This window comes from Parus major, chromosome 20 (genome assembly GCF_001522545.3).
Source record: "Parus major isolate Abel chromosome 20, Parus_major1.1, whole genome shotgun sequence".
In the NCBI taxonomy this organism is placed as follows: domain Eukaryota; kingdom Metazoa; phylum Chordata; class Aves; order Passeriformes; family Paridae; genus Parus; species Parus major.
This window is the reverse complement of record NC_031788.1, coordinates 12571450-12594592: the sequence shown is the minus strand read 5'-3', so window position 1 is coordinate 12594592 and position 23143 is coordinate 12571450. Positions and strand designations below refer to the sequence as shown.

Sequence of the window (23143 nt, the reverse complement as noted above, 5' to 3'; positions counted from 1 at the left end):
GGGAAGGGAAGGGAAGGGAAGGGAAGGGAAGGGAAGGGAAATAATAAATTGGATCCTGCTGCAAAACAGAGCTGTAATCCAGAGGATTTCCAGGAAAGACCGTTTGGCTACAATGGGGATTTGATTTTCTTGCACCCCACGCTACCTTTTCTTTCCCAAGTGCCTTTTGTGACTCGGCTCTAACCCCCTTTATGTGAGGCTTTATGTGAAGCAGAGTGTGCAGACAAAGGCTGTGCTGGACAGAGCACCATCAGAAGATGGATTTCACACATAAAGGCACACGTCTCAAAGTCAAATTAATAACAATTAAACATCCAGGGCAGCAGTGATCAGCAGAGAGAAAAGAAAATGTACACTGCAGAATTTTTCTGGGAGTTTTGTACATCCATCCCAAGTGATTTTCTGCAGTGGGATCATCCTCTGTGGGCCACAAGGTCAGAGCACGTCCCAGGCAGGCTTTAAAGTTAAAGTTGGTTCAAAGGTTTGCATTTTTATTTTTTTGGGGGGGGTGGAACAGCACAAATTGTCATTCTGAGATTTGTTTGCTTTGAAGCAGTGCTACAGAAACACATCTCACTGTCCCTGTAGGCAGTTCAGGCTCCATTCAGGGATAAGTTCTGAGAATCCAGACAAGAGGAGACAATTTGTGCACTCTGCCTACTTAAGGGCTGAAAATGAACTCATTTGAAGGGTCACAGCTTCGTGCCTGTGAAACGATGTCTTTGAAGAGTCTGGAACAGGCAAGTCAAGACTAAACTGGGCACAGGTCAATTTTCCCATGTTCTTCACAGCTACGGGGAGGAAACCACCCTGTTAATATGAAATCTTCTCTCTCTGAAGCTGTTTTTAAATGACAGAATGGAAAGGGCTGTATTTAACCCCTGTGGCAGGGAAGTTGGTGTGCTGGGAGCTTGGAGCTGGGGCAGATTCCTCAATTCCCGCTCCAGTGCACGTCCAAGGGCGTCTGCAGCCTCCCCTTCTTCCCCCCTTTCTAAGAGATCTCAAACCCAAGCTTTCATTTCCATTTGTGACCTTTAGAACATATCAAGGTTATCTCAAGAGAAAAGCAAGACCAGGTCAGTGTTCTTGAGCTGAATTTTGGGTGAATCCCTGCACTGAGGCACCTGAAAGGGGTCACTGCTGTCCCACACATGTCCACCCACAAGAATTCCCACATTTTCCAATAGAACAGCAAATGACAGCTCTGAGTGGAAAATGAAATAAACCTTTTCACTTCTCCACTATGGCAAAGAGGATTTTTAGGTCAAAGACCAGGAAAGAGCTGAAGATCAAAACTAAAGAGCTGATTTTTCTATGCTTCTCTTTTGCTCTTGGTTTGATTTCTGCTGTCTTGGATGTCAGGAGAGAATATTCCTTGAAAAACCATGTGCCAGGGGGATGTTTCTGTGGAAGATCTGCTGTGCAGGTACACACAGCTTGTGCACACAACTAAATATTTAATTAGGAATGGTTTTAGAGGTGTTTTCTGAGCTGATTCAATTTCTAGTCCTATCTTTTGGGAAACAATTGTAACATATTTGAATAAAGCTTGGAAATCCCATTAAATTCAGATCCTCCTCTGGATTTAAGGCACTGAGGTGTGCTTGGGAAGCTCATTAAAAACATCTGAACTTCCAGATCAAAACCTTGGAGCTCGAGCAAAGCCACCTGAGTGATTTCTGTGTAGTTCACTTCAAATACATCAAATATCACCAAAATAACTCCTTGGTGGGAAACAGCTTGGTGTTGGGAGTGGATTTCCATTCTTAATGCCCGTGACTCCAGGAGGTTTGCTCTGTGACATATTACACAATTCCTGTCTCCTGACCTCTGCTCTTTCTCCTGCTGGGGAAAAGCTTTTTGCTAATTTGGCTTTAGAATTTTTGTGAAATCTCTGAGTTTTCTAAATGAATGCAAAATGCTGAAGTGCCACAGGAGAATGAGAACATTAACAGGGAAGGCATTTCACAATGTGGGGAAGGCAAATTGATTGCAACTTGTGGCCTCTGGTTGTTATTGCAGGGTTTGCTCATGTTTGTTTATATGCTTTTAATTCTGTGTTAAGTCTTTTCATTCTCTTTCCAGCTGAGGATCTTTGAGTTTTGTAAATATTGATGGGAAAGAACAGTAATTCCCATTCTCCAGAAGAGAAACTGAAATGGCTTTGAAAACTGAGATCTCCAAGTTATTCACGTTCACCGTGAAATGAAGGCAAAAGAAATCTTTATTCTATTTTTACTCAAATACCAGCTTTTAACACTAAACTCCTCTTCTTATCTCACATTCTGGATTACTCCTCTCCAAGATGACCGTAGCAGTGTGAAGATAAAGCTGTTCAGTTTGTCAAAGAAAAGGCAGCAACAATGTTGGGTTTTGGCATTTGCTTACACTTATCTCACAAAAATAAACATTTCTTGTTCCTGTGCTGGCATGCTGCAAAGCCTCCACTGTGTGAACATAGAATTTCCTATTATTTTGCATTATACTGTGTTACCTTTCTAGAGTTTCACAGAAATTCATATCTAAATTCCCCTGAAATTCCAAGCTGATGCTGAGGTCAGCACCTGGAATTCCTGCCAAGAGGTGAGGAACGTGGTTTAGGAGGTGAAGGTGGTGACAGAGCCCCGAGCCCCAGCTGCTGGTTGTGCCAATCTGGGTGAATTCCTGCTGGATGACACAGCCCAGCTCTGTCCCTGTGCTCAGAGAGGAGGTGCTGGTTATTATCATCACCCTGCCCACAGTTACTGTGTGCTATTAATTCCTGCTCTCTATATTTCCAAAAAAATAACAGATAAACTGGAGATTTTTAATGTTCTTTACTAATAAGGAGTGCTGCTGTTTCATGCCAGGGCAGAGGGAGGGTGGAACAACTCTGTAACTCTGGAGTATTTCCTGCTGAAAGCTCTAATAGATATGGAAAATGAACCACAAATCCGTTCTGTCAAACCCCAAAGGGATGAGTTTGGACTTTAAGCAGTGGATTGCTGCGAGCTGAATGCATTTGGCTCCCACTGTGTCCCTCAGAGCCACAAGAAAATATCCAAGCTCTGCCTGCCTGTGCCATTAGTCAGGCACGAGGCACTGGGGCTGTGCTGAACTCAATCCCCTCTGGGCCAGGTCCTGGTTCCTCCTGTTCCTGCTTCTGCAGGGAGTAGAGCTGCTTCATCAGATAAAACTCCTGAAATCCTGATTTCAGCTCAGGCCTCCCCTGGGCAGGGTTTGGTTTCAGGTCTGTGAGTGCTGAGCGCTGTCCCTGGGAAAATGAGCTTTGTGTTTGTGCTCTGGGGGTGAAGCACAAAGGAGCTCCTCTGATGTGGCCATGAGGAAAAATCTTCCAGACTTTTGTGGGTCTGCCAACACCTTCCCCATCCAAAGGACAGAAAAAAACCCCCCAACAAAACAAAACAAGAGATAAAAGAAGAAAAAGGAAGATTTGTACAGGTTAAAAAATGCTGAATAACACCACAGACAGGACATATTAATGAGAGACCTCTGAGAGTTTAGGACCTTCAGATTCAGGAGCAAAAAAATCTGTTGTGCTCTCAGGTGAGGGGATCCAGCATGGTGATGGTTGTGCAGGGAACACTGCTCCTCCTTAGCTGGAGTTTTCAAGGAATACAAAGTGATTTTTGAAACCAGGACTGCCAGTGCTGCTCTTAGAAAGGGAATTATTTCTACCTGCATGGGTGTGACTGCAGGCCTCGCTGCAGGCAGTGTGGGAGCAGTTTTCATTGAAGATGGGGCACAAAAGTTAAAAAAAGGCAGGAATGATGCTGCAGCTTCAGGCCCCATAGAGAGATCCCCAGTACAGGCCACAAAAAGTTCATGGAAAATGGAGCTGTTCCACCACTAGGATTATTTATTGAGCCAGGTGAATTGTGGAGTAAGGGAAATACAGAGTTTAATATTTTGGAGACTGGAATATTCCCTGTTGATGTCAAGAAGTCAGGTGAGGAAGGGCAGAGTGGCAGAGGCAGATTTCCCCTTTCCTTTGAAATAAAACCAGCACAAAGGACCAGAAGAGAATGATGGGATTATAAAACCCTGTGTTTACTCTGCTGCTCAGCAAGAGGAATAAAGGTCTTTGAGGGTGCTCAGCCCCAGGGATTTCCCAGCACAGGGGAATCTCCAGCTCCCATCTGAGGCACAAACAGCAGCAGGAACTTCCCTGGGCTGCTCAGGGCCAGCTGACACTGCAGAACCTCTGCCAAGCACCCTGGGCAGGGCAGGGACAGCTTTCCCTCAGCAGGGATAAAGCTCATTGGGATGCAGAGTTGCATCCCTAATGAAATTTAATAACTAACGTTGGATAGATATGAATATAGAGGAGGCTGGAATGGGGAAATGGTAAGGTTGCTTTTGACTAACATGAGGTATTTTGAAAGAATGAGGGTAGAAAGGTGAGAAAATCTGCCTTCATTCCCTCAGATTACAAAATAATAAAAAAAAAATTATCTTTGGGGGATTTGTCAAAAAAAAATAAAATATATATATAAATATATGAATAATTAGGAACTGTCTCATTAAGATCTTTTTTGGAAAAGATGAGCACCCTTAGAAGAGGATTTTTATTTTCTTCAATCTCCATTCCTCCCGCAATGCTGGTACAAGAAGGGCAGACACAAGGACCTGCATTCCACAATAAGTCATCAAATACTGGGAATGTCATAGCACTGCTACCTCCTTTACCGTACTGGCACAACTGAAATGGGCCAAACTAGTGTGGTTTTTGCTCAGAGTGATCCCCTTCACCCAGGCTAAACCTGGAAAACCAGCCTGGAAAACCACCTTGAATTCACAAACCGTGTTGATGTGTGGGGGTTTCCAGATCACCATGGCTTCAGAAAGGTCTGCAGAACTTCAGGGAAGGGGGAGAAGAGTTTGAGAACTCCAAAGGTCTCACTGAGGCACCAAAAGCATGGGAATGCTCTTCCTCACCAGGCTGGATTGCAACAGGCTGGAGCAAGGAAGTAGAAAATGTGCAAAAAAGCACAGAGGAGATGTGAGATGCAGAGCAGGGCGTGGAAGGGATCCCAGCAAGGTGAAGCCAACCTCAGCAACAACACCAGGAACCAGAGCAAGAAGGAGCAAGTCCTTTTATGCAACTGGGAGAGAAACGAGGGCACTGGGTTCAGTGGGTTTCTCTTACTCCACGCTGGCTCTTTGCACTCGTGCGCTGTTTTCACTTTTATTTACATAAGAAAGGTCTGTGGTGAGTTACTCTTGGCAATGCTCACCCAACAGAGCTTGCCTGAGCATGTGGCATAAAAAAGATTTATTTTCAAAGCCTTCAAGTCATCGAATTCTTGTGAAATCCACTCCTTTTCTCTTGAGGGAAATTGCACTGGCTCTGTGTATTTTGCAGTTAATCCAGCCAGGGAAATAACCACGGCTTAGGCTGTGTCCTTTCCTAGCAGGATCCTTAGGGAAGAGCAGGAGAATGGCCAGCGAGATGAGAGTTTGTTTTCTGGGGAAAAGAGAGGTTTAGAGCTAGGATTATGTTTCTATAGAAATTAATAATAAAGTGGTTCTCTGGGGAGAAATTTGGTGATTAACTTCTTCCTTCAGTGGGAAGCAAGGCATGATGATGATGATACACCAAAATAAAATGTAACATCAGCCTGAGGGCCACCCCAAACATCTTCTACTATTCCACTTTTTTCTACTGGTTTGGAACAGGAGTTTTGTAATGAGCAGGCATCGGGAAATGAAAAAAAACCCCAAAAAAGAGCCCAGAATCATTTTAATTCAGGCAATATTATAGAATTAATTATTATTTATTTATATATTTAGTATTTATTATTAATTATGCATAATGAATTATTAATTATTAATCATCATTATTAAATGACACATTAATTGATATTAATTAATTATTAATTCCATTATCCCATCCCATCATCCTATCCATTCCATTCCATTCCATTCCATTCCATTCCATTCCATTCTCCCATTATATCCCATTATCTCCCATTATATCTCATTATATCTCATTATATCCCATTATCTCCCACTATATCCCATTATCCCCCATTATCCCGTGCATTATCCTCCATTATCCCATCCATTCCCGGTTCTTGGCGCCCCCTGGCGGTCTCGCTGCCCCAAAGGGGCGGTTCCGTCTCCCGCCCCTCCCGCCGGGCCGTACCAAGCGCCGCGAGGGTGCCCCCATCTCCATTCCGTGTCCTGAGGCCTCTCCGGTGCTGAGAGCGCTGCGAATAGGGAAAATCTGCGCTTTGAACGGGGTTGCGGCCGTTTTCTGGAGTTTTTCCTCGATTTTCTTCTTTTTCCCATGCCCGCCGCTCCTCCTCTGCGTGGAGGGCGGGTGGCTCAGCCCTTCAGGGATGGTTCAGGGCCAACATGGCCGCCACCATGAAGAAGGCGGTGAGTGGGGGACGGCCCCGGGGAGATTTGGTCGTTTTGACCAGGATTTGGTCCCTTCCGGGCGGGGTCCGATCCCTCCCGAGGAGGCTCCTGTTCCTCCGCTGCCCCCGGGCCGCTGTGTCCCGGCCCGCGTGGCTCCGCAGCCGCGGGGCCGTGCCCGAGGCCGGCGCCGGGCCGGGCCCTGCCCAGGACGGCGCGGCCGCTGCTCGGAGCTGAGGGCTCCGGTACCGGGCTGTGGCACAGCGCTGGTCCTGCGGGCTTGGTGGCGTTGCGGAGTTTCCACAGGAGTCTCTGTGTTCTAAACGAGAGCAGGGTCAGGGTGGATGTGAGGAAAAATGTATTTGCTGAGAGGGTGGTTAGTTATGTTATCATCACCATGGCTTGGGTTGGAAGGGAGCTTAAAATTCGTCTCATTCCATCATTCCACCCCTGTCACAGGAGCAAGGAGTCCACTTCATCCCTTAGCTTTAGGATGCTGTGGCTGGCCAGTGTTTTAATTGGATATTATGCAGCTAAATGTGGGTATTTCTGATGTCCTTGAGGAGGCATTTTGAGAATGGGGTGCATCAGCAGAATGTGGTGGCTGTCAGACCATTTTCCAGACACTTTGTAGCCTTACAGCGAGACTCAAGTTAATGAAAGAACTGAAATCATCATTTTGGCCTCTCCTCCTCACAGGCTGCAGAAGATGTCAATGTCACTTTTGAAGATCAACAGAAAATTAACAAGTTTGCAAGAAATACCAGCAGGATCACAGAGCTGAAAGAAGAAATAGAAGTGAAAAAGGTATACTTGCTTCAGATCTCATGAACTTTTCATTGGCCTGAATTAATTTTCAGCTGGAACACAGAAAATTAGCAGCAGTGAGTTACTGTGAGTTTAGGTAATGCTTGGGCTCTGATATGAGGTTTCTGATACTTTGGAAGTAGAGAATGGTAAAAGTAGATTAGATACTAGTGATGTTTAAATCTGCTGTATTTCTCTGCCTAGGCAGGTAATTATTCTGTTAATGAGAGATAATAATTATCAACTAGGAATTTCTAGTGGTAGAGTTCTCTTGAATTTAATACTGATGCTAAATTCCAGCTCTGGAAGTGTTCCATACGATACCCTGGTGCTGGGTGGGATTTTGTCCCCAAAATCCAGCCTGAGCTCCTTCTCCAGCTGTGGCTGTGTGTCCAATGAAATGTTTTACAAAGGGAACCTCTTTCTGTGTCTTGGCAAACAGAAACAGCTTCAGAATCTGGAGGATGCCTGTGATGACATCATGCTGCTGGATGATGCTGATTCCCACCTGATTCCCTACCAGATTGGGGATGTGTTCATCAGTCACTCCCTGGAGGAGACACAGGAGATGCTGGAGGAGGCAAAGGTTTGTCTGGAGCTGCTGGGCTGCTGTGTGTGCTGGGCACTGGCAGGGGATGATCTCTGCATCCTTTGGAGCTTTCAGTCTAAAACTGATGTTGCATTTAGGATTTGTGTCGCTCCAAAGTCACTCCAGCCATAAATCCTGCAGCCAGACCTGGGAATAAATTGGAAAAGAGGCACCTCTTTGTTGGTTCTGTGTTGCTGACAAACCTGGCTCACTTTGTTGTACAGAATTGGTTGATTTTATTTTCTGTTTTCTTTTTTCAGAGAAGTTTACAAGAGGAAATTGAAGCATTGGAATCCCGAGTGGAGTCGATCCAGGGGGTGTTGTCTGACCTCAAAGTTCAGCTCTATGCAAAGTTTGGAAATAACATAAATCTGGAGGCTGAGGACAGTTAAAGCTTTTCTAAACACAACACCCAACTTTTCCTTAGGTTATTAAATGTTTTGATAACAGTGCTGCAATTACATTTGAGAAAAGAAAATCTGTCCCTTTCTTTTTGTTGGTTTGTTTTTTTTTTACTTTCCTGTAAAGTTCTGTATATTTAATGAGAACTTCCTTATTTTGGTTATTGCAGTTATTTATTTATTCAGGAAAACACAGACTTCAGATTGGAATATTTGCATTGTTTGTTAAGACAATAAAGCCAGGCACGTATTGGAGTTTCCTGAGTCTTGTTTTCCACTCATGAAAATGTTTAAAACAAATGGAAAGAGGGAATTTTGGAGTGGCTGTTGGATAAAAGCTGTGTGTTACAGGGCACATGAAGAAGGAGTGATGCTGTTAAGGTGTTTTTAAGAGCCCTCCTGGAGCTCCTAAATTCATCCTCTGTGTTTCACCCTTAGCTCAGGTGTCAGGAATTTGCCAAAGGACAAACAAAAGCTCTTTAAAGCTCACTTTGGTAGTAAAGAAAAGCCTTTGGAGCCCCCATATTCACTCATTTATTGCTTTGGTATTTGGGAATCCCAAAAAATGCTGCAAGTCACAGTGATGAGTCTTAATTTCTAAATTTCCTGAACAGTTCCTAAATCCATATTTATGTAGCAAATTGCTGTCAACAATTGTTCATAGGTTTTGTTGCAGTGTCAGCATCAATCCCTAACCTGTGCCTTCATCTCTAGGAGGACCTAAATGTAATTTTTACAAGTCTTAATTGGCTTAATTTGTCTTTATAACCAAAGAAAATACAGAAGAGGGGTTTTTTTCCAGGTGAACACTGCTGGAGTTTGACCCATAACGAGGAGCACCCAGCAGATGGCATCAAAGCCCTGGGAATCCCAATTTTGGGAAGCCCAGGGCAGGCAGGCAGTGCTGCTTGCCGTGAGGAAGCTTTGCAGGGACCCTGGGGGCTTTCAGTGGATGGTGACAGTCCCAAAGTCCCTGCTGTGCTGAGCATTTCACTGCTCTGCAGGGATTTCAAAGGATTGTCATTTCCCCATTATGGATATGGCTTCATTGTGCTGGAAAAAAAATGGGTTTTGGAATGGTTTGGGTTGGAAGGGACCTTAAAGGTGATTTATTTCCAGCCCTCCTGCCATGGCAGGGTGTGGAGAGCTTGCTGCTCTTTGATCCTAAAATTGGGATTGGCCATAAATACAGAGCTGGTGCTCAGGGAAGATTGCTCAGTGCCACAGATCTGATTTTCCCCTCATTTTCTCTCCCTTCAGGGTTTTATGTGTGTGATGCATTTTTCCTGTTGGCTTAGTCCTGGCTACAAAAATCTGAGGGCTTTTTTGCCCCTGGGCTGTCCAATTTCCTTGTGTGCTCTGGCCAACTGTGTTTGCAAGTCATTACACCTCAGAATTTTTCAGCTCAGCCTCTGAATTTCTGTCGTTTGCAGAGCTCCTGTGCCAAGCCATCATTTGGTATTTTTATATGTGTAAAGCAGAACGTGCAGGAAACACTTTTTTTATTCTGGAGTTGTCATTGCAGAAGTGACTTTGCAGATGGTGCATCAGCTGCTTGGAAGTGTTTGACAGCATCCTGGTTTTGCCTTTTAATAACCTTTCTGTCATGAAGATCTGCAATTGTTTTTGAGCTGGCACTTAGTCTGTTCAGCACCCCATGTTCTGAGGACTTTTTATTTTTGGTGGATTGGAATCTGCTCTCTCCAATAATGTTTCCTTTACCTGAACAAGAGAACTGTTCATGAGGCCCATGAACCAACCCCTGGTGCTCTGTTCACCCCAAACATCTCGTGAATCAAAATATAAATACAAATACAAATGCAAATATAAATATAAATGTTGGAATATCCAGGTCAGAGTGCCCAGAGTTGGGGGTGACATTTGAGAGGTGCCTGGAGGATGAAATGAGTCACAAAGTTCTGTTCTTTACTCTCAGGCCTTTCAGAGTGCTGGGCTGAGGATCCTTTCCTGTTGGAATCACCTGTTCAGCTTTTATCTAAAATACAATTTCAATACAAGTTCTGTTTTGCAAGTCACAGAGTCACCCATGGCTGTTTTTTTCCTTGGCTGCAGCAATTAAAGCAGTGAAATTCAGGTGAAGTTCAGCTCATTTTGGTGCCTGCTGTCAAGGAGATCCCAGGTTTTTAAAGCTTGATAAAACACGGTGGGATTCAGTTCCTGCACTTGAGGTATTTTCAGGGCTTGTTTGTGATCCTGGATCTCTGGTCACCGATTCCTGTTTGCCACAGGATGATCTCCAGTGGAACTTTTATTAATCCCCATTTTGCAGAGCAGATCTGGCCTCCATTTACACTCCACAATACAAATGTGGTGGCTAATTATTCAGTAATTATAGGAAATGGTGTGTAGCTGAAGCACTGATAATTTTGTGATAATAAAATCACATCCAAGGGCAAGAAGAGACTGAATTCTGAATACTGAAGCCACATTTTCTGTAGGAACAACAGAACTGAGCAGTTTGCTTTGCATGAGTCAGTGGTTCAGATAATTTATCTAATGTTATTCTAATAGTCTGATTCATGAGAGAGAAAAAAATATGAATATATATAGGCATAATAAAGCCTGACAGAAATTATTTACAACCAGCTTTGTCTTTATTTAGATTGCATGAGTCACGCAGAAAATCAAATTATTTTGTAATTAAACTTTGACTGCTGATAGGGCTGCACAGAACCCCAAGCACAGGCCAGGGAGGATTCCCCCAGCAGGAGATGGAACAAGTTTGCATTAAGGGGAATTTCATCCAGCTGATAAAAGGTGGCATAAAAAATGGAATAAATAATTACAAACTTGAGAAGAACATGGGGATGTTCTCAGTGTTGGACTCCAGACTAAGCCAGGACTGCTCCCAGCTGTTCCTTCGGGAAAAATTCCTGTTGGAATTCTCAGCACAGCCCAGCAAAGCGAGGAAAAACCTTGTTCAGAGGAGTTCTGGAGTCTGCCAAGTTTTACCCTTTAAGCACAGGACAGAATTACATCAAAACATCAAATTTGGGTGTTTTTTCTGTCTTTCCTGTAACAAACAGGGGTGAGCACACCAGACTTACAACACAGAGCTTTGGGCTTTTGTAAAATTCTTTTCAGAGTTTAAGTTTCTGCTGTCTCTTGTCTATCTGGGATAAATCTGAATTTAACCAAGCTCCTGTGTAAGGCCTGGACTTCGATCAACAACCTACAGCACACAAATATATATTTATTTATAAGATAAAACCTGGCTGCCTTTGGGCACAGTCAACTCACAGGAAAATTATTAATCCCAACACAGATGGGCAAGGACTGCTGGTAACTCCAACATTGCTTTTTATTAACACTTGGGGGGAAAATAATAAAATTTTCAGTTCCATTGCTGTTGTGAAATCACTTTCCCCCCAGTTTTTAATCTTGCTGTTAAAAGTTCAACCAGAAGAGCTTTGGTTTGCTTCTGAAAATGTCTCCCAGCACCAATGCTGAACATACTTGGGATCAAACAACCTCTGGGAAAGGTTTTACAACTAAACTTGTCTCTGTTTGTAGGGGTTGGAGATGTGTTCAGGTGTTTGTTATGTGTGTGCTGCCTAAAACAAATAATTGTGCTCATTTCAGCTCCTGAAGAGTCGTGGGTGAGCTGGGGATGTTCGGGGTGGCATTTCTAGGAGTTGACTTTGTAGAAAATGCTGCTACACGTAGCAAAACAGAATAGAAATATTCAAATAGAATTATTAAAAATGACTTTTTAAAAATAGAAATAATAAAATTTACTATTTTTATCTAGAAGAACAAAGTGGACTTCGCTGTAGAAGAACGACACATTTTATTGCAGTCACAACACTTGATTTTAGACAAGTGGTAGAGAAATCAACTGCAGAATTTATTTGACTCCTAAATTTATTTGTTAATTTGACATATCTACAGTTGAAGATCTATTTCTAAATATCGAAATACAAATTTGCTTTTACATCTGGTGACTGCAAACCCCAAAGATGGTACCCCAGGGGCAGAGTGTGGGATCCTCACTGCCTGTGGGGCTCGGGCTGTGTTTTTATCTGGGGTTTTATCTCTCACCAGGAGTGAACAGGAATGAACCCTGAGCCCTGGATTCTCTCCTGAGCCCAGACTGACTGAGGAAGTGTCCATGGGGTGAGAGGAAGGGCTGGGCTGGAATTTGGGCTCTGGATGCAGCTCTGAGCTGCTTACACACCCAAATCAAACCTGTTCCATACCTAATCCAAGCCAAGCAAACAATTAAAGCTATAAAATATTTAGAAATGAAGAAAAACCACCACAGGCTCCTCTGGGCAACCTCCTCACCCTCAGAGGGTGGAATTTCTTCCCAATTTCCCACCTAAACCTCTTCTCTCAGTTTGTTCCATTGATTTGCTGATCAGTGCCTACTGAAACAAGAACATACACAAAGAAAAAAAATAAAAAAAAATAAAATAAAAAATAAATAAATCACGAGGCTGCTGATGAGCTCAGTTTGAGAGGCTTGGGCTCATGCTAAACTGGGATGGGAGGCCTTTATCCCTGTCTGTACCCCAGCCTGTCATTAGCCATTTGAACCCACAGCAAATGTTAACCAGGGAAATCTCTGCTGTTTGGAAGTGCTTTATTGGAGGGTGTTCTCTTGGACAAAGAGCTGTCAAATACCATTGGCACAGCCTGTCCATCTTTTGTGGGTTTTTTTAAATATAAAGCTTGGAGCAATATGGTATCGGTCTGTAGATTAAATTAAAGGTTGCAAAGTAGATGCTTTATCTGATTTTTCTGTACAAGAAGGCACAGATTTATTGCTGGTAATTCATAGGGCTCAGGAGAGATTTCATCTGCTCGTCACCCAGCGTGTTCAAGAGGAAGAAGTGTTCCTCTGAATCATTGCAAAGCACATCAGGATTCCAGGGAGCTGAAACCACCAGGATCATTCCCTGGGCTGCTGTTTGTGCAGTGCAGGACAAGCTCACATTTCCAAATCTGCTGGCATTTGGTGAAGTGGAAGAAGGAAATGTCAGCAGGGCAGTGGCAGGAAAATCCTCGAGGAAAGGGAGCAGCAGAACCCCAGCCAGGCTGGAATTGTCAGCAGAGCTGGGAATTCCTGACAGGAATTTCTGCTGGGGTTGCTGTGGTTGGGCTGAGCAGCAGCACAGGGCTGCCAGCAAAGCAAAGCTCTGCACAGCCCCAAGGAACAGGTTCCAAGATTCCCTGGCTTGCCATGGACAGGAGTGTCCTTCCTTCCTTCTGGAATCTGGGAATCTCCCGCACAGCTGGGGATGCAGAACGGCCACGCCTTGTGGGAGATTCCTCTCTGTGCTGCTCAGGAGAAGGTCAAACCCACCCTCACTCATCCTCCCAGATTTCCCCTGCAGTATCAGTTTGGGGGTGGTGGCAGCTAAACCAGAGGAGGAATTGATTTTCTGGGTGTAGAGCACAGAATTTAGCTGGAGACAAAACTCATTCCCACTGTCAGCCACGGGGTTGGATTGTGTCCTTCATCCTCTCTTTGGGCAGCTCCAGACCAACTTCCTACCTTTGGATTATTTAGAAAAAGCTTTTAAAGTTTTGCTGAACAAATTGCTTTCCAGTGAGAAAACAACAACTTTTTCTGAAGAAGGGAGAGGTATTTTTGCCCAGCTCTAACAAAGTGATTGGAGCTGGCAGCTCAGTTATGAAGTCAGAGTTTCATTTTTCAGATGTTACATGGCCACCAAAAGACTTCCACGGGAGGAAGAAGTGTCAGTAACAAATGGTTACCTGTAGTAAGAATTATTCTGTTGTCTGTGGACTGCTTTAAAATCTGATTTTGACTTTCCTCAAAATAATTGTGCTGCAGGAGATCAGGCACTGAGACAGGAATTGCAGTTCTGACATCCCAGCATCAACATCCCAGCTCCCAGCTTCAGTTCATTATTTCACCAACTGTGTCACCTTTATTTCCTTGGTGACTGAAGTGATTTGGCAAAGTTCACTGAGATTCTTGAAATGCTGTGTTCAGAGAACCTGTAGATAGGATGGATTTTCTGTTTGCAGTCAAGTATTTTAATTATCAAGTTAAAAATCTGTCTTTTCCTTCTAAAAGAGAACACTTCTTGTGTGGGGTGGAGATTTGGTATGCAGAGCTTTAAAAAAACTCAGGCAGCTACAGAAAAATCTGAGTCCAGAGCTCAATTATTTTCGATTTTAGTGCTTGAGTTTAGTTGACAGCAGTGTGTCCTTTAGATTGTGGATAAACAGATAAATTTGTAGATAATTAGTTCCAGTAAGCACAGAGCATCCAGCAGCACAAAGCTGATGTTTCCAGGGATCTCATTTCACCATTGGCTGAAGAATGTGTTTAACGTTTTCTGCAAACCTCAAAATGACTTCTTTTCTCTCCCTCTGCTGTTTGATTTGCTCTGGTCTCTTTGCCCACTGCATTTTTCCCATCCAACTTCCCCAGCCACTCTGTAATTCTGATGATTAAATGTGCAATTAAGGCTTAAGCACTATTAGCACAAGGGATTTGGAAAGGAGGATGAGGCTGTAACACTGACATCAAATTTCAATGGCAGCAGTGCTGGAACAGAAATGGGACTTTCATCCTTTGGGGAAGGGCTGGGTGCAAATTCCTCACCAGGACCCCCTGGAGCCAGCAGCAGCCCTGGAATGGATTTATCCACATCAATTTCTGGAATTCTGTGCGTGCTGACAACATACAAATGGCACAGCACAAATGATATTATTTTAACTTGTTTATCAACTTGTCAGAGCAGCCCTTTCCTTATTTTTTTCCCCCCGGTGCAGCAGTGTAAATCTGACTCATGCAGAGAAAGTCACAAAGATGCACTGGCCTGTCTGGATTTCCAGCAATATTATGATGAGAAATACATTCATTTGTCCATATGGAAAGGATTTAAAGGTTGTTGCATTCATTTGTAACCAGAGCCTGAGCACTTCATCACACAGACTCGCTGCAGCAAGGAAATTATCTCTTCTTCCCAACTCCATTAACAGCACTTTTACAGAGTCCTGAAAAATATAAATATTGGAGGATGTTAATGGAAATGACACCTGTAGCTGATGTATGGGTGCCAGGAAATGTGATTAAGTGCCCTGTTAATTAACTCCTTTGCACTGGTACTTGGAAAAGTGAAGTCATTTTTTAAAGGTAGCTGAACTGCCTGGAAAAGGGCACTGCTCTGATCTGGGGAAATGTGGGGGTTTTACCTGGAGAATTTTACCTGCTTCTGATTTTAAATACTTCACTTCTGTTGCACACCTGATTTCCAAGACCCCAGCAGAGATATAAAGCTGGAGAATCACTTCCAGGACCTGGTTCACTGCCCATTTATTTCCTTTGCTTGAAATATCTGAAATACTGTCAGGATAATTTTAAAATATCCCATTGCTCCCCATATAAAAATACCTAAGATGATGATTAACTCTCAAAAATGAGATTGATAACATCAGGATGCTCCTCTTTAACTGCTCCTCCTCTGGCCCAAGCAGCTTGCAGAGCTGGGGACAAATCCTCTGACAATCTTCATTGGTGCAATTCATTATTGGGCATAAATCATTCCAGGTTTCCACAGATTTTCCTGCCCAGCTCTGTCCATGTGTTTCACAGTGGTACAGCCTTGGTGAAGAGACACAGGGGGTTCTCCTGCATTAAAACAGAAAAAAGGGCACCTTTTGGTTCAGGAAATTAGAGCCAACAGCAGTGAGTTGTACCTTTCAGAGCAGCAATTTGTTGGCTATTTAACAGGGGAATATTAATCCCTGTTAGCTTTCATTCTGGTTTTTTTGAGCTGCTTTCATTGACAGAACCACAAGAATAATGGTTGTGAAAATGATCAGCCCAGCTCTGAACCATGAACTTGCCTCTGGTTCCCCTCATTTGCATCCTGCAGCTGTTAATGAGTTAATGACAGGCGCAGGTTTAATGAACAGAGCATCAGTGAGGAGACAGGGGAGTGGATCAGAGTTCATGGAGCTGCTTTAATTACCCCGTCTCCAGGTCATTAGCTGCATAACTACCTGTGCACGAGCTGATCATTATCCTCTGGTGGCACTGATGAATTTGGGGTCTGTTTGGATTGGGAAAAATGCTGAGATCCTTTCCACGAACAATTCACTGCTGGATCAGAGGCTGAGCACGCTCTGCATGTCTTCCCTCGCCCCTCGTGCTGCTGCACATTGGCTTTAATTACAATTTTCCAGCCTGACTTTCAATTAACTTTGCTGCAGGTGGACAGGAAGTGCTCCAAGTCTGTAGGGCTTTGCACAAAGAATCAAGCTATGAGCGTTTCATTTTTCATAAAGGAGTTGCTGAGTGTTCTGACAGTTTCTAGAGGCTGATCCTGGTTGTGTTGTCCTTGAACTCAGAGATGCCTCGGTTCCCAAAATCGTGTGTAAACCAATATACAACATAATCCCTACCCCTGATAATTTTGGAGTGGATTTTTGGCAACTGTAATACACTTCTAAAATAAATGGAATTTATTTTAGCTGCTCTGAAAAGGGTGGCTTAAAATGTACATGGGGTAATTTTTTCCTGAGAGGTTGCAAACCTGTTTAATCCATTTTCCTCTGCACTTTACATGTGTAATTGCACTTGCCTGCAAAGAGCATTTGAGTGAATGCACAGATCAAAGGAGCTGACAGCTCACATAACAAATCCTGTTTGCTCCTAATAGAGCTACAGGGCTGAGCATTTGCATGCACTAATCTGGGGGATTTTTAAATATCTGAAGTTACACTGCAATCAAATGGTATCAATCTCATTTCTAACAGTTAATCATCATCTTAGGTATTTTTATATGGGGAGTGATGGGATATTTTAAAATTGTCCTGACAGTATTTCAGATATTTCAACCAAAGGAAATAAATAGGCAGTGAACCAGGTCCTGGAACTGATTTTCCAGCTTTATGCTTCTGCTGGGGTCTTGGAAATCTCGTGAATTATACACGTGAACTCACAATTGAAGGATTTGAAATCAGAAGCAGGTGAAATTCTCCAGGTTACAGCCCTGAAAGGTAAAGAAATATTGAAGGTCTCCAAATTCCATCTGACTTACACAGGACAATGACACTGATTTAAAGCACTGAGTAACCACCTGAGCAGTTTGCAGAGGGACTGAGGTTAATGTTTAGTGTGCACTGAACATAAAGCACAGGTGATGCTGGGGACTGGTTTATTCCATCTTCTGCCCTTCCATTTCCCATTTTCCTGCATTTATCTTCAAAAACCATAATTAAACTAATGAACCTCTCTGTCTATTGCTTGTCTGACAAGGAAATCACTTTCAGACACTTGAAAAACTGAGCACAGGAATTACTCAGCTGGCTGAGAGTTTGGATCTGAGCTATCCCTCTCTTTTAAAAGCCATTAGGAAGGCTCTTGACACGTGGAATATTGGAATTGTAATCTGATGAGGAGAAGCAGCAAAGGAAAGACAAGTTGCAGTCAGGATGAATTTAGTGTCAAAGCTAAACTACTTTTCAGCAGCCCTCATTTCCCAAGGAACAGCTGGTTTAATTCTCTGAGCCAGCTGCTGATCAGTAAATGCAAAATCAGAGGTGGGGATTGAAAGAGGTGTTGGACGCCCTTCAAGATCCCACAGGGCTCCAGGGCATGCAGGAATCCCAGCCTCAAGGAAGGGATTTTTCTTCCAGTTTCTTCAGGCTGGAGAGCTCAGCCTCAAGTGATGGGATGTTTGGAAGTTGTGCCTTCAAAATTAGGTGAAGGAAGCAAAGAAAAGACGGAGTTTGGGTGTTGGGAACTTGGTTTTGCAGCAAGAACTCGAGGCTCGGATGTATTTCCAAAAGTAACACCTGGAGCCTGTTGTTCCCATAGACTCCTTTCTTCCCATTTCCCTGTGCATTGAAAATCCAGTAATTGTAGTTAAACAGCTTATTAATTAATACAGGATCTTATTAATTAAACAGCTTATTAATTAATACTGGCCTTCTTCATCCCTCTGGATCCAGAGGGGTCACCTACAGGTGTTGCTGTCAAAAATGCCATTTCCAGCCTGAGTTTGGAAAGCTCCTTTGCAGCTTTGTTTTTTTCAGGAGTTTTGTTCAGGATGGCCCATCCCCAAGGGACAGCATTCCCTAAATTCACTCCCACTCAAATATCCCAGCAAAGGAGTGAGGGCAGGGTTTGTGTGTGGGGCTGGGTGAGGATCAGCAGCACATCCACCCCAAGCAGCTCATTTTTCACTCAGCCTCTTTCCCTTTGGTGCTGCCTGCAAATCCTGGGAGGCAATTCTGGAATGTGCTGTGGGTTTGATCCCCTTGTACCTTTGGAGCAGCAGTTCTGACAGCATTCCTCTCAATTTAACACCCACTGAATGTCAGCTGTAATATTTTATTAAACTGTTCCTGCTTCTTCAGCTTGCTGTGTATGAGATGCTGGATGGTTAGCAAAAAAAAAATAAAAATAAATGGATTAACAGAATGCTACATTCATTTTTCTCTAACTTCTGGGTCAAATTTAATCAGCTTACAAGTCAAAGAATGCTTTCTGCCACAGCAGTAAACACAGCTGGGATCCAAAGTGGAGCTTCTGGGGGCAGAAAAAGGGCCCATGCAGTTGAATTGTCAGCTAAATTCTTCTTTCAGGCTCTTTCTCACTGCTTGTGATCCTTGGGAGAAAGAGGCAACTTTTTAATTTCAGCAGGCCAGGCTGCCTGGGCCCCAGGATTGCTCATGTGGCTCCTGTCAGACTTTTCTCATCGCTAAGAAATCCCAGCTCTGCAAGTGCTGAAGGAGAACATTTATTTCTTCAGTGAAGCTCAAGTGGAGGGATCAAAACTAGAGAGGAAAGAGATTTATTGTGTGGTCTGGTTTTGTGACAATAATCAAAGCTGTCTGCAATATTGCACAAGGTGATGTCCCCAATAAAGGCAGGGGAAGGTTGGGAATTTATCATCCCTTTATCAAATTCCCCTCTCCTGGTGTGCACAGGCCTCATCTGCGCTGGGAAACAGCAGAGCAGGAGAAAGGAGGAGTCTGACTTCACTGACAAACTGCAGGGAAAAAATGACTTTTTGTCAAATATTGACTAAGAAAATGGTGACATAATGCATTATCCTCCACAGGTCTTCTTATTTCTGATTCTTAATTAGCTCCAATGTAAATTTGGTGAAGGGATCTATTTTCCCCTTCGAGTTGGTTGCACCTCACTGGGATAATGTAACACCAGTTTAATGTGCTTTTTCCCAAATGCCCCATTGTGCTTTCAGCCATTTACATTTCTGACACCTTAATGCACACTCTCTGCTGCTGAAATGAATGTTTCATTAAAATAATTCAATAGAATCATAATTTGTTTTTATCTAGTTACACATCCTTTCAGCTGGCCCTCAGAAGAATTCAGCTCCTTGTCTCACTGCTGGGATGATCCAGCCCTGAGGAATTTTGGTGGGGTTTTTTTAACCTCTGGATGCAATAAAACAGCTCTGGAGGGTCCCAGATTTGACATAAGCTGTGCCAGGGTTTATAGAACATCAGGGAATTTCTGGACCTGGAGAACAAGCAGAAAGATTTTTGGCTTGAGCACATGCACATCTCCAGGTGTTGTTTTTTTGGGAGGCAGGGAATGCACGTGGGAAAAGCAGGACACCTGGGAACCCCTTCCCACCTTGCTGTGGACACAGAGCTGGAGCACAGCTTGTTGGGATTCAGGGAATGGACAGGCAGTGCCAGGAGGTGGGAAAACAAGAGCCTCAAATTCTCCCACCCAGCAAACTCCAAGGTCTCCCCTCTCACTCTGCAGTGTCAGGAAAGGGGAAATTGCTCAGAAATTCCTCTCTGACACTTCTCTATATTTAATCTTTTGACAGATTGCTCCTTCATTAAAAAAATGAAGGTTCATTGCCTCCCTTGGGCTGTCCATAAGCCAAGCAGAGCCTTTTGGGGAGCTGATCCAAAAGATCCAAGCCTGGCATTGTTTCCATTAATTCCTTGTTGGGAATTGGCCCTGGAGGAGAGCGGAGACCCAGGGCAGAGCATTTCCCTGTCCTTGGGAAATGAGGCTGTTGCCAGGTGGAGAGCAGTGTGGAAGTGAGGCTGGAGCAGAATTCCCACTGTTCCCACCCCTGCCCAGTCTGGGCACAGCAGGAGCTCTCAGCTGGCTGCTGCACAGGAACATTCTGCCCAGAGTGTGTCAGGTTTGGGGGAAATCTGCTCGGAATCAGGTTCCCCCTTCTTGGGGCAAGGAGCCAAAGGCCCTCTCTAGCTCAGGGTCACTCTTTGGGGTGGCCAAAGCCACACAGAACTCGTGGTTCTCACCTGAGCTGACCAAACCTTCAGATCCTGATCATTCCAAGGGACTCCTGAACATCCAGAGACCACAGGAAGCTTCCCCTCCTGCTCCCCGTCCTCTCCCTCCAGTGCCCAGCACTTTGGTTGCTGCTTTTGCCATTTTTTCATTGAAATTCCCCTCTAAAAATTTAAATTTTGTTTTCTTCAGTCAGAATCTCACCTGGGCCACGTTGCAGTGGAAAGCAAAATAGTTTTGCTGGAGTTTTTTAAATGCTCATAAAAATTATTTTATATTTTAATTTTTTTTTACAGTCAGTGCCAGTATAGCTTAATTAGAGGAAAGCAAGGAGGTTCATAAAGCACTGCTGTATTAATTACTACTGAAATATTACAGGTGGCATGGTGAGCACAAATCTCGTGGAATAATTTCACCAAAATTTGTGACTTTCTCTGTTTTCCAGCTCCTGTTTCTAGTCTAACTGAACCCAAACCAGAATATCATTTTCTGATCACAATATTTTTTTTTTCTCCAATTGTTTGTAAAGCAGTGAATTGTACAGCATGTTCTGAATATTAGAAAGCATTTCCTTGCTTGGTCAGGAGCCAGTAATAAGAGAAATTATAATGAGCTAATTTCAATTCCAAATGAACTAATTCCTGCACTGGCTGCTGAAAATGCATGAGCCACTGGCACGAGCAACTTGGATTCTTCCTTCTTCTTCCTGCCCACAGAAAACATCCAGGCTGGAACAGCTCAAAATGAACAGTTTGGAGAAGAAAATGAACACCTGTTCCAGCATTGCCATTGTCTGGCCTGGTTTTGAGCTCCTGATCCACCCAGAGAACCCCACAAAAGGTTTTTAGGCACAGGAGCAGGGAGTGGTGCCTTGGGCTGTATCAAATCCCAGCAGGTTGGAAGGGTGAGGAAAATCCTGCTCTGTGCCAGCCTGGGCTGGGGGCTCAGCTGCTCTGGTCAGGTCACAGAAGTGCAAAAATCACTTTGCCAGCTCAGTTAGTGTTTGTGTCAGGTCTGAAACACCAGAAAGAGGAGCATAAATGCACTTAAACCCTTGAATTCCTCCCTCTAAAACACCTTTTTGGGTTTGTAGCTAATCCTTTTTAAATTGAAGTCTCTGAACAAGTTCTTAAAAACCCACAAAATATCCCCCTGCTCTTGTCTCAAAATTGCCAAGACTGAGATAAAAAGATATGGACTCTGCTTTCTGCTCCCATATTTCCAAAGTGTTTCAAAGGATTTTTTTATATCAGTATTCAGTGCTGCAACACAGACTTTAAATGCCTTGAGCTCTTCTAAGAGGGATTTTATCTTTGTTTTTTAGTTTGAGAAGACTCGTGGCAATCAAAACGTGAATCTGCTAAAATCTATGGCAACACAGCCTAGTAAATGTTAGCAGGGCTGCTCTCTGTGGCAGAAAAAGTAGCTGGAGCTGGTTAAATTGGAATGTAACTCCAACCAATAATCAAATACAAAATATTCTGGTGGAAGGAGTCCCTGCCCATGGCAGGGGGTTGGAACTGGATGTTCTTTAAGGTCCCTTCCAACCCAAACCATTCTGTGATTTGAGGATTTTTTCTAAGCTGAAACTCCACCAGACTTTTCTTCCTACTCCTCCTTCCCTCAGTGCTGTCCTTCCCTACCTGCCCTTCCCATTTACTCTGTGTGCTTTTAAATAGACACCAAATATTCATTTCTGAGAGCATTTGAAACCCCAATTCACTCTTCCCAACAGCTCCAGGTTTTCATGCTAAAGCTGGGACAAAACTGATGATTAATCAGCCAAGCCAGTGACTGGAAATCTGATTTTGAGTCAGCAGCCTCAGTTTCCTGTGCTCGAGGAGGGGAAAACATTGACCTTTGTACCTGTCAGTGAGCACTGACTCACTGCTGATAAATCTGGAGCTGATGTGCACTGCTGGAAAGCTGAACCAGGGCTGCAAATCCCCGTTTTGTTTTGCCTCAGTGCTTCAGACGGGCCTGGGGAAGAGCCTCAGGCTTCTCCTGTCTCATCCAGTTATTCCCCAGCACCAGGAATGTTGCTTCCCAATAAACCATTCCTCGCTGGGAGGTGAGCTGAGATCCCAGCTGGAGCTGGGCTTTGTCCTGGGGGAGCTGGCTGGGAATCTGCTGGATCCCAGCAGGAAAATCCTCCCTGGGTGGTGTGGGGGGAGCACAGGTCCCATCCTGACCCCCCTGAGGAATGGCTCAGGGTCTGCTGTTTCTCTCTGGAGATTCAGGAATCAAATTGGCTGCTTCTGACAGAACTGGGAGAAAATTTGGGCAAAAGCAGCAAAGAGAACAATTCCTGTTGGCAGCAGAGGGCCAGAGAGACCCAGAACATCCTGAGGATGCTCTGGACCCCAGCTTGCATTCAGATATAACTTCTGGGCTAAAATAGAAAACATAAATAAATAAAAAATAAATAAATAAAAAATAAATAACATAAATAGAAAACAAAGCAATTAACCTGCAAAATTAACCACACCCTGCTCCATCTCCAGCTGATCCCAGCAGAACATCCTGGAAGGTGTGGAGTGAGAACGCTCTGAGAACATGATTTTACAAGACAGAATGTTTTGGTGAGCTCACTTTCCCTCTCCCCTCTCCTCACATCTGTGGTTTAAGTGTGACTGGACAATGTGCTGAGGTAAAAGAACTCCAGTTCTAGCCAAGGTGAAGGATTCTTCCCTTCATTTCTTCTAATTCAGCTTAATTGCAAAATAT

The 23143-nt window shown here is 43.8% G+C and overlaps 1 protein-coding gene and 1 long non-coding RNA gene across 5 annotated transcripts in view; both read left to right on the top strand.

Annotated features, from left to right (window-relative positions):
* LOC117245368 overlaps positions 1-2425 on the top strand; it is a 3839-nt gene extending 1414 nt beyond the window's left edge. For 2 of the 4 annotated variants that reach the window (XR_004500007.1, XR_004500006.1), the window contains exons 3-4: positions 161-1426; positions 2086-2425. This is a non-coding gene — a long non-coding RNA (uncharacterized LOC117245368). Of the gene's footprint in view, positions 1-49; positions 1427-2085 lie in introns of those variants that run through there. The other 2 variants (XR_004500008.1, XR_004500005.1) reach the window with 2 other exon arrangements.
* Positions 2426-6155: 3730 nt separating this feature from the next.
* PFDN4 (prefoldin subunit 4) lies at positions 6156-8415 on the top strand. The gene is made up of 4 exons (XM_015647336.2): positions 6156-6384; positions 7063-7170; positions 7613-7756; positions 8020-8415. Exons 1-4 carry the CDS (start codon positions 6361-6363, stop codon positions 8149-8151), a joined length of 408 nt encoding a protein of 135 aa, XP_015502822.1. The 5' UTR covers positions 6156-6360; the 3' UTR covers positions 8152-8415.
* Positions 8416-23143: the final 14728 nt, after the last annotated feature.

Excerpts from the sequence above, each read along its gene's own strand:
- PFDN4 (XM_015647336.2), top strand. The coding sequence starts at position 6,361 with ATGGCCGCCACCATGAAGAAGGCG. Across the intron at positions 6,385-7,062 it reads CCGCCACCATGAAGAAGGCG|GCTGCAGAAGATGTCAATGT; the intron begins GTGAGTGGGGGA and ends TCCTCCTCACAG. Across the intron at positions 7,171-7,612 it reads AAGAAATAGAAGTGAAAAAG|AAACAGCTTCAGAATCTGGA; the intron begins GTATACTTGCTT and ends CTTGGCAAACAG.